Consider the following 19,157-nt stretch of genomic DNA (forward strand, 5'->3'; position numbering starts at 1 on the left):
CTTGCTTGCAAATTAACTTGTGAACAACTTTCTCTCTCTCACACACACACACACACACACACACACACACACACACACACACACACACACACACACACACACACACACACACACACACACACACACACACACACACACACACACACACACACACACACACACACACACACACACACACACACACACACACACACACACACACACACACACACACACACTTGCAGAGATCACTCACACAAGAATATATGGTTTTAATGTGAATGTGATAATCTTTAAGGATTGTTTAGTATCATTTTGAAGGTCTCAGTGTGACTGTAATAATGTCTCATTTCCAAAGAAGTAAAAGAAAAGGTAATAAGGTTTTTAAGAAGTTTAGTAATAACTGGCACACAAAGGAATGTGGTCTCTAGGCATTCCAAAGGTGTAAATGCTAATTCCCATGTCCCTTGCAAATGGTCTGCCCCCAGGCTTCGGTGATGAACAGTAACTTTCCACTGTAAACTGACGTTTTACATATCAAATGAGGTCTTGAATAGGGACCTTCATGGCTGTTGTCTGTAATCAGATGAGCCCGTGAGGGAGTGTATCGCGACTTACCTCACGTAGCCACATAGGTCAGTTAAAAGATGTTCTTCTTTGTTCTAGATCTTGGATGGTTTGCATTGATTGTCTTTAAATTGATTGTGGAATTGTAATAATACATTTAAACCTGACATAATAAATTGTTATAATTGATTATTCCAACAGACTTTGACTTTATTTTCATTAGAGTTAAGAGGAATAGTCGAACATTAACGTGTATTTAATGATTCACAGATATCATTGTTAAACCTTTTTTCATTTTATGGAGTCAGATGAAACGAGAATACATACGATAAAATGTATTAGATTTAATTAAAAATCACTTTGCCATGGGAAAGACGAACCTGCATGAAACCTTCACCTCAAATTGAATTCTGCCATTGGATCGATTTTGTAGGCATTACATATACATGGATTTCTCGGCAACATCATCACTGCTTGCGCTCGCAACCGGGAGGCAGAAAAATCAGCCGGAAACTGAAGCTTCCCTTGGGGGCCGCCATTGTAGCAAACCCTGAGGCAGACCCTGTTTGCAAACAACAAATACTGTCTAACAATTTAATAATACGGGTTTGTTGTAAATGTCATTTTGTTATATTTTTTGGATTAAATATGTCAGTGGTAAAGGCTGGTATCACTGTATTGCATGACCAAACTTTCATTTGTCTGGGTTCCCATGACCTTGTGTCTTCTGACCTGGTTCAAAGAAAGTAGCTTACACATAATATGAAGCATTACCTATATGAAGATCGTGGAATTACATTTACAAAAGATTTGTTCGTGGGACATAGGCCTAATATTTAAAGTAATTTTCTCTTATGCGTAGTTTGCAATGTTGAGCATTATAACCAATCACACACATTTTTGTTGAGTTTAGGAATGCAATGTCCAATCAGAGGCGTTTATGATTTGTTATTCCCTGACTCATTCGATGTAAATGTTTGCTTTATTCACAAATGTTTAACACAATATCACAATTTTGTGCATAAGTTAAATTCGCAACTTTGGTTGGAAACAGCTTATGACAAATGTTATTACACGTTAGATGTAAAGTCAGTAGGCTATTTGACATTTGCAGAATAGACATTAGTCTGCTTCAATTACATGTTATACATGCCCTTGAAAGAGTATAACATATTTCCGATTAGGCATTGCTTTAAAGTAACAAGTGCATTGTAAAGGATAAAGTGTACTTTCCCTTGAACCCTCACTGCATCTTCACTTGTCCTTGTTTTCCTTCTCTCTCTCTCTCTCTCTCTCTCTCTCTCTCTCTCTCTCTCTCTCTCTCTCTCTCTCTCTCTCTCTCTCTCTCTCTCTCTATCTCTCTCACTCTCTCTCTCACTCTCTCTCCACTGCATGACAGTTTGTATCTGCACAGTAGTTTTCCACTTAGATTTATGAAAATGCGCCGGTGAATAATTGTTTTGTCCGCCTCGCACCTATGTTTTGGTAAAGCCCTGCAGGCCGTTATTAGGGTGTGTCACTATGTTGCTTTCTGAGAAAAAACAAAAAAACAAGGACGTTGTTCCAAGAATCCACGAGAAACTCTGTTTTGACTATGTCCTAAATACTTGGTAGATTTGGCCATAGTTTGGTAGATTCTGTGGCTTTCCATTTGACCTGGATGAGGGCATACATGTCTAATCAAAGGGATAACCTTGAGTTCAGCATTGATAAAGAGGTTTAAGTTTGGACTTACTATATTTATCAATGAGCAATATTTTAAAAAGTGTCCTCGGAAACTTTCTTAGTATTATTGCAGACGTATTGAGTCTTTATGATCAATGAAAGCAAATGCAGAAGGCGGTGTTAGGTGTAACATGCAAAGGGAAGCCTTGACCGCATCAATTTAATAGGCATTATTTGACCTTTTCAGTGCTTAACAGCATCTCATCAGATACAGAGCAGTTCTGTAAAGACACCTATTTATTTGCTCCTCTATATAGTTTATGTTACTGTACCCTTTATTCTCGCTCTGTATTTCCTCCTGAGGTTGGTGCTGCTACTACTAGTGGAAAAGTACTGGCAAAACAACCGTGGGCTGCTCTTTGTTCATTGTTGCAGCCGGAAAGCAACAGTGAAGAACAACAAATGTATTTCTACATCTATTAGGTATGCGCATTTAAACTGACTGACCACTTGACCATTATCTTCAGGACTAAAGGTCATAACTGTGGGAAGGGCACTCATAGCAGAATACGTCACTCCAGTTGATGAGAATGCACCTTGCATGCTAATAAGGTGCTACACTTGCTGATTGTTAGTGATTGTGCAATTCAAAAACTAACATAACATGTTCTTTTACAAAACATTGTCTTTTGTTCTTTTACAAAACATCTAAATAAAAGAAATTGTGAGGAAATGCACAGTTTAAGACAATGCGGCAATTACCTCCAACTTAAATATTTGAGTTAATAGGCAATTTAGCCTACTAAATTATAATGATAAAAAAAATCTTCATTTACAGATTATATTATTTTTATTTGCAAATCAAAAATCAGACAACCATGAGACCACAGGATGATTCACCATAAAATGCAAATGACTCATGATTTTGACTCTGAAATATGAAATGACTCTTACATAATGGCACATGCGTCACTCTTTTTTTTTTTTCAGTACATGAGAACATTTTCAAGCAATTTATATTTGTATCATCCACAATTTTGTTTCATTTATTTAAAACTCAAGGTTATCATTTCTGTGTGTTTAGCTCAGGAGCCTTTAACTCTACTCTAAACCTTTTATTACGTTTGCAAACTTATAGTTAAAAGAAAAATAGGCTAAAAATTAAATTTTTAATAATTAACTAGTATTATTATTTAAAAAAAGAAAAGAAATATTAAAACAAAATTATATTTTAAAAAAACTTGGTTATTTGAAAAGTATAATGATAAAAAGCATTAAAAACAATAAAATAAAAAGCAGAGCAGATTGGAGGCTGTCCATTTATATATTAAATTACTTTACACAGCAATTATACAGTAATATAATTTATTTCTCCCAACTAGTTATGATTATGGGGATGAAAACCATATGTTGTGTACTGTATATTGTGCAAATCCACTGTGTAAATACTGTCATACTATGAAAATACCATCTTTTTTATGTTGTGGGACTTTCAGTGCTGCTTGGATGTTTGTTAAATGTAAAAATGGCAATTAACCTCAAAATTGACTTGAAAGGTATATACTTCATTCTTGTGGTGGTATAATAAACTAGTTAACTGAATCAAAGACTAACATTTGAATTCCTTGAAAACAACATCCCTGTCAAGGCTTAGGTAATGTGGTAATTTGGTAATGTAAACCTGTCACAAGCAATCACACACCAGACAGAGACACACGAAAAACAGCATTGTTCAGCATCTCATCTGATGAATCTGTTCTTTTCCACCACAACCCACAGCAAATCAAACACGGATGCCACACATTCCCAAAATTCTATATAGATGACCAGTTAGGCGGTTCCGCTGTGCAGGAGATTCTTCCACTAATGAAATCATTCCACAAAAAGGCATCTGAATGGAAAAGGAAAATATTTATTGATGCTGGGTTAATCAAGAGGCTTTAACACAATGTTCAGGCCTTTGGTAACGGACCTCAGAGGAACCACAATGATGCTAAAGTCGTCAAAGGACCAAATTGGTTTAGCACAAGCTGTAGAACTACTGATCAAGATTTGTAAAGATGGATAATTGTACATTTTTATATCTGATATTGCTGCCTGCATAGCTGTTGATGTGAAGTCCATGACTAGTTATTTGCTTAAATTGTCCTTCATCTCATGCTCCTGTTTTTTCCACACCCCTCCGGTCACTTTATTGTGTTACATGTTAAATGGCCCTTTTGATTCTAATCATTAGCCACACTTTTTAAGCTCCGTCCTCCTTATTGTAATTCATAATAAAGCTGCATGCACCTACACTGGTTCTCTTTATTAAGTAAGTAGTGAATCTTGATACAGCAAAAATATTAGCTATAAGCTAATTAATTAGTTTAGCACTGCCTAATATGTTTTCCCATTCAGGCACTAATATGCACACTTTCAGTATCAAAATGGACCTTTTGAAAGGGTGCCGCCTCAGTGACACCTTTTTTTTCTAAGAATGTATGGTAAAAGTCAGAAGGGTGGAGGGTAAAAAGTTTGACACCCAGTGACAGGAACTGGGTGAGGCATGATGACGCCTGAAGGGACAGACTTTATGGAAAAGTACATGCATTTCATTACATGTAATCTTCCAGCCCGTTCTCATCCTTTAACGTCATATAGAACAATCTTCTTAGAAGTTTATGTCTGTTTAAATAATAAATTCCAAGTAAAATCTAACTCACTTTAGAATTCAGAAACAACAAAATCATTAGCATCAAACAGGAATATATATATATAGCTTATAAAGCAATAAATGATTTTAAAGTACAAATTACAGTATTGGAAATGAGAGTTTTAGTGTGTGATACAATAGGATGTTGTTCAAAATTGAACAGGACTGAATGTATAAAACATGTGAATGCCTGAGATAAAACAAGCAGGAGCTCTATTAATATCAGTGCACATTAACAGTGCACATATTTTTCAAGCATTGAACTGTGAGTTACGTGCAGAAGAACCCCCCCACTCACAAAGAAGAAAGAAAGAAAGAAAGAAAGAATCTTATGAAGAATCTTATCCTATTTTCTCTTTGTTTAGACTTGTCGCTTTCTATTTTCGCTGGTGATTTATCAGAGCCAGGTGAATGTTGCTCATTTATTGTGACTACAAGCTTTCAACTTCAAGCTGACATCTTCCACAGCATAGCCACAGCTTTTCTTAAATACAAAAATAGCCTACGTATAAGCACGCATGCATGGACAAATAACAGAGAGTAGCCTATGCAATTTCCCACAAAGCCCCATTGTGTTACTCTCAAAATATCTGATATAACACACTCTGAATTCATAGAAATGAAGTTAGATGAATAACTATATCATTATTTGCTCTTGCTGTCTGCACTGACAATGTTCAGTCCATGACCAGTCATGTTATACTGTACTTCACAAACCTGCAGGTCGACACTTTATTGTTTTACATAACGTTCTTTTCATGCCATACCTTCTAACATCACAGTGTTTTACTATGATGCATTATCCAACTTTATTTGGTTCACTTCAGACCCCTCAAATAAACCAAAGAGAATCTTGTGAGTTGTCTGTTTTAAATGAGAGAAAGGTGACGATATGCTTATTTGTATTCTTCTGCCTTTTTGAACATTAAATGTGCCAGTGGAAAGTCAAACATTTCCATCACCTTTCACCCTCTCTCTCTCTCTCTCTCTCAATTCAATTCAATTCAATTCAAATTGCTTTATTGGCATGACTGTACATATTACAATATTGCCAAAGCTTGTAACACATAGCATAGTGAAGACATCAATAAAAAAAAAAGAATAATAACAACTTAAATTGAAATGTACAAATTAAATTAATTGCAAAAAATAACTGTGTAACAAAATATAAATTCTATGAACGTTTGATACCACAGTGTTTTAACATATATATACACACATACACACATTACTGAGGGTCACTGTGGTGGACATTAGGGAGATACACTGAGGTCACACATTCACACACATTCACCTACTGTCTCTCAGGCTGTGGCACGCACACACGTATCTGGCAGCCAGTGCTGCGGTCTGTCCCTCTCCTAGTATTATCTTTATCTGCTCTACTTCAGTCATGGTTGTAAAGTTGTGTATAAGGTTATTAAGTTTTTTGAAGTAGAGGTCTCTGATCGAGCTGTATTTGTGGCAGTGGAGGAGGAAGTGTGTCTCTGTTTCGATCTCTCCTGTGCTACACTGAACACACACCCTTTGCTCTCGGGGTAGCCAGCTCTTTCTGTGTCTGCCGGTCTCGATGGCTAGACTGTGTTCACTCAGCCTGTACTTGCTCAGGATCTGTCTCTGCTTTGTGTCTCTCACACTCTGGAGATATTCCTCCATTTCATAATTTGATTTCAGATTTCGATAGAATCTCTCTCTCTCTCTCTCTCTCTCTCTCTCTCTCTCTCTCTCTCTCTCTCTCTCTCTCTCTCTCTCTCTCTCTCTCTCTCTCTCTCTCTCTCCCTCCCTCCCTCCCTCCCTCCCTCCCTCCCTCCCTCCCTCCCTCCCTTTCTCCATTTCTCTTACTTTCTTGTCCTTGAGTAGGCTAAGTCTCAAAGGAACAACATTATCTTTGTTTTGTGTATATGGAGGAAACAGGCTTTATTCAGTATATATCTATATATATCTATATCTATATCTATATATAAAGAGTTCAGATGCAAAAGCCTCTAAATGCCATTTGAAATTTTCTTCTTGAATGATCATTTTTATCAAGCTTGTATATTTACGTTCAGTAATTTCACTTAAATGGCAATGAAGATTACCTATTAATTGTCATTTAAGTGAAATTACTGAACTTAAATATACAAGCTTGATAAAAATGGTCATTTTAGAAGAAAATTTCAAATGGCATTTAGAGGCTTTTGCATCTGAACTCTTCATATATATATATATATATATATATATATATATATATATATATATATATATATTGTACTATAAAACTGCACTCTTTAAGAATAAAGTTCCCAAAAGAAGGTTTTTACAGTGGTGCTATAGAGCAACTATTTTTTAATGTAAGTGTTAACAACACTCAAGGTTAAGCAACAGTGTCACAGCTTGCTATCTCCAAAGCTGTGTTTCATTTAAAATATCCAGCTAAATGTTCACATTGTGGTTTTCTTTGTGAAGTGTAGAAATTGTGGAATTGTTTTTGTTGTTGTTGTTGAGAAAAATAGGTTATAGGCCTACTGCAATTTTTGCGTGACTATAGGCTAATGTTCACCATACAGACTTCAAATCGTGTGTGATAAATTGAGAGGAATCGATCAGTGTGTGACAGGAAAGTATGAATGTAGTAAACATAAAAATTTAGACCAACTACATAGGGTGTAATTTTGATTAAAAGGATCTTCTTTCCTTCTCATAACCTCATGAAAATGAAACTGTATTCAACGAAACATGTGAAACACATGCCACCTAATGGTTTCAATTAGCAACTTCAATTGAGACAACACTGAAGAGAGAACCTGGAGCAACTAAGTTCTCTCTCCAGTGATTTCTTTCTGCTTCATTGTTATGACTGATTAGCAAAATCTGAGCCTTCCTGAACCTGCACGAGTCACTCACGAGCGTCATAAGTAAACTCTTCAGCTCAATGTCACCCAGTTCCAGCATAGCTTAAAGTTTACACCAACAGCTAGCTTACTGGGGGAAATATTAAACATCATCAGCTAACTGTTTGTGATTATTTGTTGTCAATGCTAATAAGCATTGTCCAAGAGAAGGGAGCATTACAGTACCACAAGTACAAAAATGAAGACTGGTTTTCCCAGACAAAGGTATTCTTCCAGCATTTTGTTATCTGTAACTTCAATGAACACTGTTCCATCTATATGGACATAAAACAGCACTGAAATAAATTTCAGTACAGGGTGGAGATTAGTTGTATCGTGAGAGATTTGTAAATCATGTTAGCAATTTGAGTTTGATGTTGTGCTTTAAGACTATTTTAAGTCTGTATATGTTAATATTAGAAAGATACTTTTTAGGAATGTCCAAAGCAATTAGACAGGAATCCTTAAGACAGCTGATCCTAATTTGGACATTGGCGGTGTCATTTCTATGACAACAGATTATATTTAAAGTCACACAGACTTAAAAAAGTTCTAGTTATTAAATTTGTGATTCAAATGTAACAAGCGTGAGGACTGGGGATAAAAAGAACATATTTAGAAACTCGTGAACATAATTTGTCACTGTATTTTTAGTAAGTCAGTGTTTGTTTGTTCTTTCGTTCCATCCTTCCTTCCTTGCTTAATTTATTTATTCATTCATGGAGAATTGAACTGAAATGTAATGGGGGGAAAAAAAAGTATATTATGCCTTATATAATTCTATTAACTGATTGTATGCTCCAGGGTTCCTGCCTCCATAAGGAATTCCAATTAAACGTTTGGCCATCTCTTTCCCTGTGCAAATGTTTTTTTTTAGAGCTCACAGCTCAAATCACTGTCACATGTCACAACAGGACATACAATGTCAGCTTAACTTGCACACAAATGTAGAGGGACCATAGGAAGACCTGTGTGTAAGTGTGAGCTTTTTTTTTTTTTAACAGTGGACAAGTGTCCGGTTACAGTACAGTACACTCGAATGCACAATGACTTTGTCACTAACTGAAAGCTGTTTTCCATCTTTCATACTGAAAAGAGTGTATTTGCTCTTGTCTGCATCTGTGTTATGATCTCTCTCTCAGCATCAAATGTCATTAGCTGCGGCCTAATCAGTCTTCCACAGTCCCCTTGTGCCTATGCTGGGATATTTTTAGCTCTGAAACAACTGGTCTCCTAAAAAAGGGTTAGAGGAACGCTGCTATGTAAGGTATCCTGGCTGCTCGCTTCAATACTATTACCAGCACAATCCATCAGCCACTCTTTGTCTCAGGTCAGGAGAGAAGGCAGAGAGTCAAGGGTTTGCCGAAGAAAGCTGAATTTTGGCCTGGACGGTTTGCACTCTTATTATTTCTGTTAATAACTCTTCACTTATATTTCTCACACGTCTAGACCAAAGCTTTCTGAAAGCTAGTGAAGCTGCATGAAGAGCCATAGTTTCTTTTTTGGAAAAGACCATGAAGACCACCTGGATCCTGCTGCTTGCCTCTCTGGGTGTCTGTACCCTGGCTGGTGCTAAGAAAGGCCTTGAATTCCCACGTTATGATGGCAAAGACCGTGTCTTGGACATAGATGACAAGAACTACCGCAAATCCCTGAAGAAATACGACATGCTCTGCCTGTTCTACCACGCTCCCGCGCCAACTGCAAAAGATCTGCAGAAACAGTTACAAATGACTGAACTGGTGCTTGAGGTAAGAGAGGAAAAGTCAAGTGTGAATGCATGATGTAAGGTGTTAGACTGAATGGAAATCAGAGAGTGTTTATTGGAGCAAAGCACATGGGATTGACTACAGACACAGCCTTCAACAACTGTGCAGTGGCTATTAAAATTAAGTACATTATATTTATTATTTTTTTTGTGGGGGAGGTTCTGGTATTTTTATTTCTGTGTAAAATGAATATGGGTGGTCATCATAAATTCAAATACATTTTTTGCATGCTGTATGTAGTAATATCAGTTTAGAGGCCCACAGACATATCTATCTTCGCATGGTTCTCTTTTTTTCCACTTATCTGGATTTAAATAAGTGGACATCTTTAGTCAGCATGTTAATCAAACACTTCATTTTCAGTACTCTTGATCGCCTTTTGAATGTGGACTTAAGAAACTGGCTTTTAGACTTGCGTCATAATTAAAGCAGAACACCAAGATATTTATGGAATCAGAACACTTCTAAAACGATTACATGAGTGTATTCTCCTTTACTCTACATGAGGTTCACTATCTAGACTATTGTGTCAGTGCATGGTACTCTTTGTACTTCTGATATTCACAGCAATATTACACAAGGTTTTTTAAACAAAAATCTGAAGCATGTTCACATAATCTTGATGTTCACTCTAAATTACAATGCTTGAGAATAAACAGCTGCTTAACTCATGCCTTCCAACAATTCCTCCAGCATTTATTCCCATCATATTGGGTGAGAGTGTCTCACATTGGAGGGCAAACTGTGTGCACTCTCCAACACCTCTTGTTCTGAGTAAATAATTATTTTTGTTCGTCTCATCCCAAGACGTCATACAACTGACGCTTTTGACCATACATCAACATCCGCCCTTTTTAGGGTAAACGTCGGTTAAACGCCCTTAAACGTCGGTTAGATGATGTTATCTAATCCTAACCCTACCCCAGACCTAAACCTACCCCGTCACCTAACTGACGTTAAAGGTGTAGTGTCAGTTGTATGACGCCCTAGGATCGTGATCTAACCGACGTTTAAGGGTACCCTAAAACGGCGGATGTTGACGTATGGGCAAAAGCGTCAGTTTTATGACGTCTTGGGATGAGACTGCGTGTACTGTCTTTGAACAATTTGACCGAATAGCATAATGCTATACTTTGCTTTGAATTTCCTTTGGAGCCTGAACTAATACTAAATAAGACAAATAAAAGCATACTGTTATAGTACAAATAATTATGTTTTTCCACAGTTAGCTGCTCAAGTCTTAGAGGAAAAGGAAATTGGCTTTGGAATGGTTGACTCCCAAAAAGATGCTAAGGTTGCCAAGAAACTAGGTGAGGCAAAATAATCTATATAATATACTCTATACGTGTATCAGCGACCGTGACAACGGTGTATCACTCTGCTTAAAGTAACACTACTTTCATACCTCTCATTTCACATGGTGAACATGATTTCACCAAGTGCAACATGTACCTGAAAAACATCTTTGTTGATCCTGAAACACCATTCCAATCAACAATCATATTTGAGGGTTTACTGTTTACGTCAAGTTTCGGCTTACAGCCAGGGTTAGGTGTTTCACCTACACTCTAAAAAATGCTGGGTTGTTTTAACCCAACTTTGGGTCAAATATGGACTAACCCAGCTGTTGGGTTAAATTTTTACATTACATTTTTAACCCAACATTTCGGGTTTGTCCATATTTGACCCAAAATTGGGTTAAAACGACCCAGCATTTTTTAGAGTGTATCATTTCCCACTGAGTTAAGGGATAAGTTATGGGTAGGGATTCCAGGACCAACAAACCATGTTGATCCAGTTCAGGAACATGTTATACTTGGCAAAATCACTGTGACCCATATAACACCGTGGACTTGCACTCTCTTGTTTTATGTAAATCTTTTATTGAGATACAGACATGATTATTATCATTATCCTCATTAAATATCACAGTTTATAGTTTAACACAACATCAATCCCTGCAGGATATTTGGATAAATGGATAATGATCAGTAGGCTATAAAGACTGTACAATGTACTTTACACTGCCATTTTGTGTTTCACTGGAAGGTTTGCATGAGGAGGGGAGCGTCTATGTGTTTAAGGAGGACCGTGTGATTGAATTTGATGGACTTCTCTCTGCAGACACTCTTGTGGAATTCATTCTGGACGTAAATAATCTGTGTTTATCATAAATCCAGACATCTTATTTGTTTTATCACTTTTCTATGTCTTTTTAACTCTCTGCCTCCCCTTCTCTCCCTCACGCTTCAGCTGTTGGAAGATCCGGTTGAGATAATTGACAATGCTCTGGAGTTGCGAGCTTTTGACCGTATGGAAGAAGATATCAAACTCATTGGCTTCTTCAAGAGTCTTGACTCTGAACGTGAGTATGTATGTGCAGACTATGAGAGGCAAGAAGTATCTGAATGATTAGAGACAAATATAACCATCAGCTACAGTTATCTTATCTCTGCATGTTTCAAACACACACTTACATATACCAATGAATTAAAACCATGCAATAAACATTAACACATTCCAGTTTTATGCACATTGAAACCTTATGAGCTATCTTGAGCATTGTAGGTCAAGATACAATATCCCCCCCCCCCCCCCCAAAAAAAGCCCACTTACAATAAAAAGAAAATTGACAGTAATTTGATTCCCTGTTGTATTTTATCAAATAAAATAAATAAATCATCGACTTACCTCACCTCCCCATTTTCTTCTTTCTTTTTTCTCTGGTTTCCTCAGATTATCTTGCTTTCCAAGAAGCAGCTGAACAATTTCAGCCTTTTATCAAATTTTTTGCCACCTTTGAGAAATCTGTGAGTATCATGCTATTTTATGCTCTGTTTATGTTCAGAAGATCTGTATCATTGTATGATTATTTTGCTTTTGGGGAGGTGGTAATTCTCCGAAAACAATTGACCTTATGCACAGCTGCACTACTTCCTGAACTTAAGCCAACTCCTTGTTTCCTGTCTGCCATTATTGGCCGAACTTGATTAATTCAGGTGTGTCTGATTATTGTTGCCGTGACTACTGAGGTCAGGCACACCTGGATTAATCAATTTGTCCAATATTGACAGACAGGAAACAAGGAGCATAAAGCCAATTGATGGTAGATGAGTTGCTCTTATTTTTGCATTGTAGGTGGCAAAAGAGCTGACTCTGAAGATGAATGAGGTGGACTTCTATGAGCCCTTCATGGAGGAACCAGTCACCATTCCAGACAAACCCCACTCAGAGGAAGAGCTGGTGGCCTTCATATCTGAACACAGGAGGTAATCAGGAAAGCTGATCTAATAATTTTCTGGATATACAGATATTTTATACTGATCTCATATTACAAAACAATGCTATCCTTTATTGACCTCCACAGACCAACTCTAAGAAAGCTCAGGGCAGAGGACATGTTTGAGACCTGGGTGAGCAATATTTTTTAAATGACAAATTGATAACACTTTAGATTGTGTACACATTCACTTACCAGTATATTAGTATTTATAAAACACATATTAATGCCTTATTCTTCATGATTCTAGATCCCTTAACCCATTCCTAAACATAACCACTACAACTCACAGTAAAACAAAAACAAAAAAAACGTTGTTTCAACTTAAAAAAGTAAGTGTTCGTGCTGCCTTAAGATTGTATGTTTATTCAACTCAAATACCCAAGTGGTCCCAACTTTGGTACAACTTTGGATTTCAAGTTGACTAAACTTAAAATTTGAAGGCAACACATAATCTACTTTAAGTTTTTTTTTTTTTCGTGTCTCAATTCATGTCTCTCATATCTCTGCTTTCTCTCTCTTTTATACAAATACAATCTTGCAACATCTCGGTTATCGATTGTAAAAAAAAAAAAAAAATAACCCCAGATGACTTCACTCTTAATTTTACATTAAAATTGTTGGTCTGGTTATATTGTAATGGACTGTTTTTTTTTTCTTTTTTGGCAGACATTTTAAGAACTCAAATCAATATTTTATGTCCACAGTGCCAATATGTATTTATTTACTAAATGGTCATGCAATAAGTGGGATTTATAGCAAAAATTATGCCCCTACAGGGTGATCGCACCCAAATGCGAAGTGGAGAAATACATGTAAGCCAGTTATCATAAAGCAATGGCACTGAAATGGATGTTCTCTTATGCAGGAGGATGATTTAAATGGGATTCACATTGTAGCCTTTGCAGAAGAGGAGGACCCTGGTATGTGCAGTTTCAGGACACCTCCCTTAATTCGTCATAAAGCCAAATGATTTTTGTTTGGTGCAAGCATCATTGACTAAATGAATTAATGAGATAAGGACTTGAGCTTAACTTTGTTTTTGTTTTTTAGATGGTTTTGAATTCTTGGAGATTTTAAAGGAGGTGGCCAGAGACAACACACACAATCCAGACCTGAGTATTGTGTGGATCGACCCAGACAACTTCCCAATGGTGACTAAAATAAGTCTGGATAGATGCATGACTAAATTGAGTCAAATTCTTTTTTAAAACCCCCTTTATATGCACATTTCCTTTCTCAGCTCATTCCGTACTGGGAGAAGACCTTCAAGGTTGACCTCTTTAGACCACAGATTGGCATAGTAAATGTTACAGATGTAAGTGCAATACTTCAATTTATTTAACCCGTTGAGTTCATTATGAAGGCCCTATTTCTCATGTCTGGATCTGTCCCACAAATGTATTATTATTATTATTATTAGAAAAAATGTTTATTGCTGACACAAGTCCATTGACTCATGGTATCTACGACAGGCGGACAGTGTCTGGTTGGAGATACCTGATGATGATGAGCTACCATCACCTGAAGAACTGGAAAACTGGATAGAAGATGTCCTCTCTGGAACAGTCAACACCGAGGATGATGATGAGGAGGATGACGACGACGATGATGATGATGAAGACAATGATGACGACAATGGCGATGATGACGACGATAATGATGATGATGATGATGATGATGATGACGATGATGATGATGAATGATTTATATACTGTGAACCTCAAACAAATCTGCGGAGATAATTTTGTCCTTAACAGTAAAATCATTCTGTACATTTTGTACATCAGTGGATAAATTGCGGAGTGTTCTTCATGTTAATCTGAAATTATACAAGTGTACATGTCTCTTATTTATAGGTGAAATTTCTTTTAAGATCATTTAATTTAATCAGCTCTAAACTGGAAAGTAAAAAATGCATTCAAATGAAATACTGCAGTGTAATTTTACCTCTGGAATTACAGGAATATGTCATATTATTCTTCTGAACAGATCTTCTACTGTAGAAAACATCGCCACCTAAAATGAAGTCTGTAATAAGATTTTATATTTTGGACATTTTTTATTGATTTTATTGTTTTTTATTGATTTTATTTTCAAAACTCATCGGAAGATGACGTTTGAATTCAAACCAAGCCAATCCGAGAAAGCTGCGGCAGTAAAAAAAAAAAAAAAAAAAAAAAATACGCCATTATTTTACCACAGGGTGTCAGTGTTCGTCTACACCAGGGGTTCTCAACCTTTTGCAAGCTGCTCCGCCAAACCCCAACCCCCCCCCCCCCCCCCCCATCTGGTTCATTGCAGTTGGGGCCCCAGTGCCAAACTCGCCACATTAATTAATACTATTATTAATATTATGAGCAGTATAGGCCTAGTATAGGCCTCATCATAGGCTATTGCTAATTATATGAGATAGCATGCTTTAGTGTTGTTGTTGTTGTTGTTGTTGTTGTATTATAATTATTATTATCATCAGTTGGCCTATATCATTACTAGACTATTGCTATAATTTGGAATTGGCACCAGACCTCTGATATTGATGTATGCTTTGTTATTGTTATTACTAGGCCTATAGTAGCATCATCTGCATTTTTTACAGAAGCTTGCAGGTAGGTAATGGTGAGAACTGAGCCTTTGCCTTGCAAGATCCTCAATTCTTGGCCCAATGTTTGATAAACATAGCTTCAAATAATTCTGAAATTAGCAGTAACAACTAAATGATTGATAACACCTATAATGATCAATAATTGATGTCTGGATAAAAATATAACTGTGTAACAGGTAGGACACAAACATAAATTTAATAAAGTTATCAAACAATCTGCACTGCATAAGTTATAAATTATATTTAGACTAATTTTTATTAAAGCTACAAGTTCAAAACCAGTTAGTAATTTTCTCTGTTCCATTTGTTCATTGATTAACTTTATTGACAGGACGCTTTATTGGCAGCTGGCCCTTTCTTTTTGATTCATTCAGAGGTGTGTGTTTGTCTAAAATGAGAAGTCATCCACCTCCGCAGTCTGCAGAGCCATCTTTATTATGGGGGTTCAGGGGGCGTGGCTATACATGTAAAGGTTTTTTTAAAGCGGAAAATTAATAATTTTCAAATGCATTAGTGTCTATAAACCACTATATATTTTATAATAACATTTTAATTATACATGTAGCCTACATTAATATGTTTTAAATAGAATTACAATTACTGTGTAGGCATTCAGTTACTTTTGAAAGGACAATAATAAATTGTCAGTGTATTTCATAAGACTTTAACTTTGCCAGCTATACATTTTTTTTAGCATTTCCTCACGTTGCACATGTTTTGCTTCATCGATGTTTTTATTAATTTGAGTGTTTCAGAAAAAATATTGAGAAGAGAATCAAATTTTGAAGAGATTTCATTTCAAAATGACATTTTTGTAAAGATAAGATGAGAAAAATCAAATGTAGTACAATCAAAGTAGGCTACATGTGTCGCAGGATGGCTGCATATGATCTCACACATCCACAACACAAATATAGCTCCTTGTATTGATTGAACAGGGCAGATCGTTCCAGCAACGGTTAGCTGTAGGGTGGAAAAATGAAATAGGAAGTTATTCTGATCATTATTGTGTTAGAATAAAAAAAGTTAAATTTAAGGTGAAATCCATGAGTAATTTCATGTTACCGTATGATATGAAATTATAGTATTGTAAATTATAATTGAAAAAACAGTGCTTTCTCACAGGTCCAGTTGATCTCCAAACAGTTCTCGGAACCACCGAGATTGTTGGGTTCTATAGAGCACCAGTTGTTATAGCCAGTAAACACAGTTCCATCACTCCACAACCACTGTCCTTCCTAATGAGAGAAGAGAATGAATACAAAAGTGCACTACTGTCAGATTTAAGAAGCTAATTAAGTTGTAATGATAAAATAAAAAACAATAATTTTAAATTTAAAAATTGTCATTAGAAACAATTCAACTTACTTGTACACCATCATGACCACCAAGCCAACATAATGTAGAAGGAGAAGGCAACAAACTCATTAGGAAATCATTTCCCGGTTTACTATCCACAGATGCGAGATTCGCACCAAGAGCTTGACAGGCTTTCTGAAGAGACAGATTTTTTGTGAATACAAAATCCAATCTATTTAGCAGAAATCATGAGACTTTTTAAAAACCATTTTAGTCATTTGCAAACAAAGTATGTATGCTCTGATTTATTATTTGCTCAGTAGGTTTCTGTTTTATTTACTTGCATAAAAGAACGTTTTACTAAAAAATAAAAATCACCATTCCCACTTTATAAGTTTAAATTAATAATTTGATTCAGTGCACTTATTGTGTACATACGTGTTTTTATATCTTAAAAAAAACGCATGCAGTTAATTCAGAATTCATTTCTGTAATTAGATTGTGTAACAACATTGACCCGTACCTTACACCTCAATCCACCCTTAAACCTAACCATATCAAACCCGTCCCTAACCTTCCCCATATCCCACCTCAATAGCAGCAAAAGTGCTTTACATCATGTGCTTTACATCATACATGTACAGTGTGCCATGTACTTTTTATTTATGTTAGATGTAGGCTAAAGACACCTAAAATAAAGTGTTGTCCAAATCACCTTGTAACTAATACATTACCTCTGCTGTGATCCAGTTAACCGTCTGAGAGAAGAACTTGTAGCACCGGAGTCCAAAATTTGTCCATCCAGTGGGGCATTTTTCAACTAAATGAACTGTGCATCCAGAAAATAAATGTTACAGGTCTTTTGTAATACTCACAGCAAAGAATGTATTTCAATTATTTGTTATTTTATGTAGCTTGGTTCATGTTTGTGTGATTATGTGCCAAAATTAAGTGTACTTTGACACTGTAAATCCCTCATTAATCATGCAAACATTAGTAAATGGAATATTGTACATTTCCAAAATCCTCTATTAGCTAATATTAATAATATACTAATTGTATAAGGGTTTTACAATGAAATTTTTAAGGTTGTAAAGGTTACCTTTTCTGCATTTCCCATGGAGAAGATAACGAAAAGAAGAATTAGACTTCTCAGCATTGCCATCATGAACCTGAAATGAACCTAAAAATGAAAAAGTAAAGTTAAATGTCTATACTCATATGCTGCACTGTGGGTTCTCAATGCATTTTAAAGACAAAGATACTTTAAAAATGTTATTCAGTAGATTTCTGTTCCAAAAACTCACCTTAAGATTTTAAAGTTTAGAATCTCAGAAGAAGTTTTTGTGAAGTTCCAAAAAATGAGCCCTGCTTTTATACTTTACCTAATGTCACATAATGTGTACTTAAAGTCACGAGAATGAAACAGGATGTGATTGTTTGATTTGTACAATTTTGTTCTCACGAAATCAATTTCAAATATTGAAGAATGAGATAAGCCTGTAGAAATTTAAATGTTAATTAGCTCAATATTTTTATTTTTAAAGTATTTTAAATATTTATAGTTGTTAAATAAAAGTCATAAGGGATATTTCCCACATTAAATATTTAAACATTTAAAATGACAAATATTAGTCATTTTATTTTGTATAAGCTTTAAAAACATCAATTTTTTTGTAAATGGAGCCCGTTTAAGATTTCCCAATGTGTGTTTCTAATTCATTCTATGAATTAATTTTATTCTGTCTTAATTATCTCTTTAGCTCCTTTTTTTGCCAGTTGTTTGATGTCAGTGTGTTTGTGGTTATTCTCCTGGTTATTTTTTTGATTCTTGGATTAAAGATTTATTTTGAGTATTTCCTTCATTGTACGCTTCATTAGAACCACGACCGTGACACCTATGAAAATATATAACATTAAACTCTCTTTCAAACACAATGGAATACAGCAACAGAAGTTGATCAGGACGAGATGTTCCGAGCACACAGTTACTGACGCCTTGGGAAGCATTTGGACATGCTTCAATATCTGACGCTTTAGGCGCCCTTTAGCGTCAGTTAGATGACGCCCTAGGATCGCGTACCCTACCCCCACACCTAAACCTAACCGCGTCCTCTAACTGACGCTTTCCTTTAGCGTCAGTTAGATGACGCCGTAGGATCGCGTCATGTAAGTGACGCTAAAGGGCGCCTAAAACGTCAAATATTGAAGCATGGTCAAAGGTAACGCCTTGGGGTGAGAATGCGTGAGCACAACAACAGGATGCTTGTTTGTGGTTGCAGCCATGGTTAGGGCTACAGTAGGTTACTTTGTCACTGGAACCATATGAAGAGTTCAGATGCAAAAGCCTCTAAGTGCCATTTGAAATTTTCTTCTAAAATGATCATTTTTATCAAGCTTGTATATTTAAGTTCAGTAATTTCAC

The 19,157-nt window shown here is 36.0% G+C and overlaps 2 protein-coding genes across 2 annotated transcripts; one reads left to right on the top strand and one right to left on the bottom strand.

Moving 5' to 3' along the window:
• The first annotated feature begins 9,084 nt into the window (after nt 1–9,084).
• On the top strand, nt 9,085–14,685 carry casq2 (calsequestrin 2). Its single transcript, XM_039653098.2, has 11 exons — nt 9,085–9,530; nt 10,774–10,858; nt 11,598–11,698; nt 11,802–11,913; nt 12,285–12,358; nt 12,687–12,817; nt 12,916–12,961; nt 13,697–13,751; nt 13,882–13,982; nt 14,072–14,146; nt 14,304–14,685. Exons 1-11 carry the CDS (start codon nt 9,294–9,296, stop codon nt 14,532–14,534), a joined length of 1,248 nt encoding a protein of 415 aa, XP_039509032.2. The 5' UTR covers nt 9,085–9,293; the 3' UTR covers nt 14,535–14,685.
• Nucleotides 14,686–16,044: 1,359 nt separating this feature from the next.
• On the bottom strand, nt 16,045–18,068 carry LOC148978326 (ladderlectin-like). The gene is made up of 6 exons (XM_089133629.1): nt 18,040–18,068; nt 17,834–17,915; nt 17,467–17,558; nt 16,802–16,927; nt 16,557–16,671; nt 16,045–16,396 (listed from the first exon to the last, which is right to left on the bottom strand). Exons 2-6 carry the CDS (start codon nt 17,898–17,900, stop codon nt 16,326–16,328), a joined length of 471 nt encoding a protein of 156 aa, XP_088989755.1. The 5' UTR covers nt 17,901–17,915; nt 18,040–18,068; the 3' UTR covers nt 16,045–16,325.
• Nucleotides 18,069–19,157: the final 1,089 nt, after the last annotated feature.

This window comes from Pimephales promelas, chromosome 7 (genome assembly GCF_988280905.1).
Source record: "Pimephales promelas chromosome 7, fPimPro1.hap1.1, whole genome shotgun sequence".
In the NCBI taxonomy this organism is placed as follows: domain Eukaryota; kingdom Metazoa; phylum Chordata; class Actinopteri; order Cypriniformes; family Leuciscidae; genus Pimephales; species Pimephales promelas.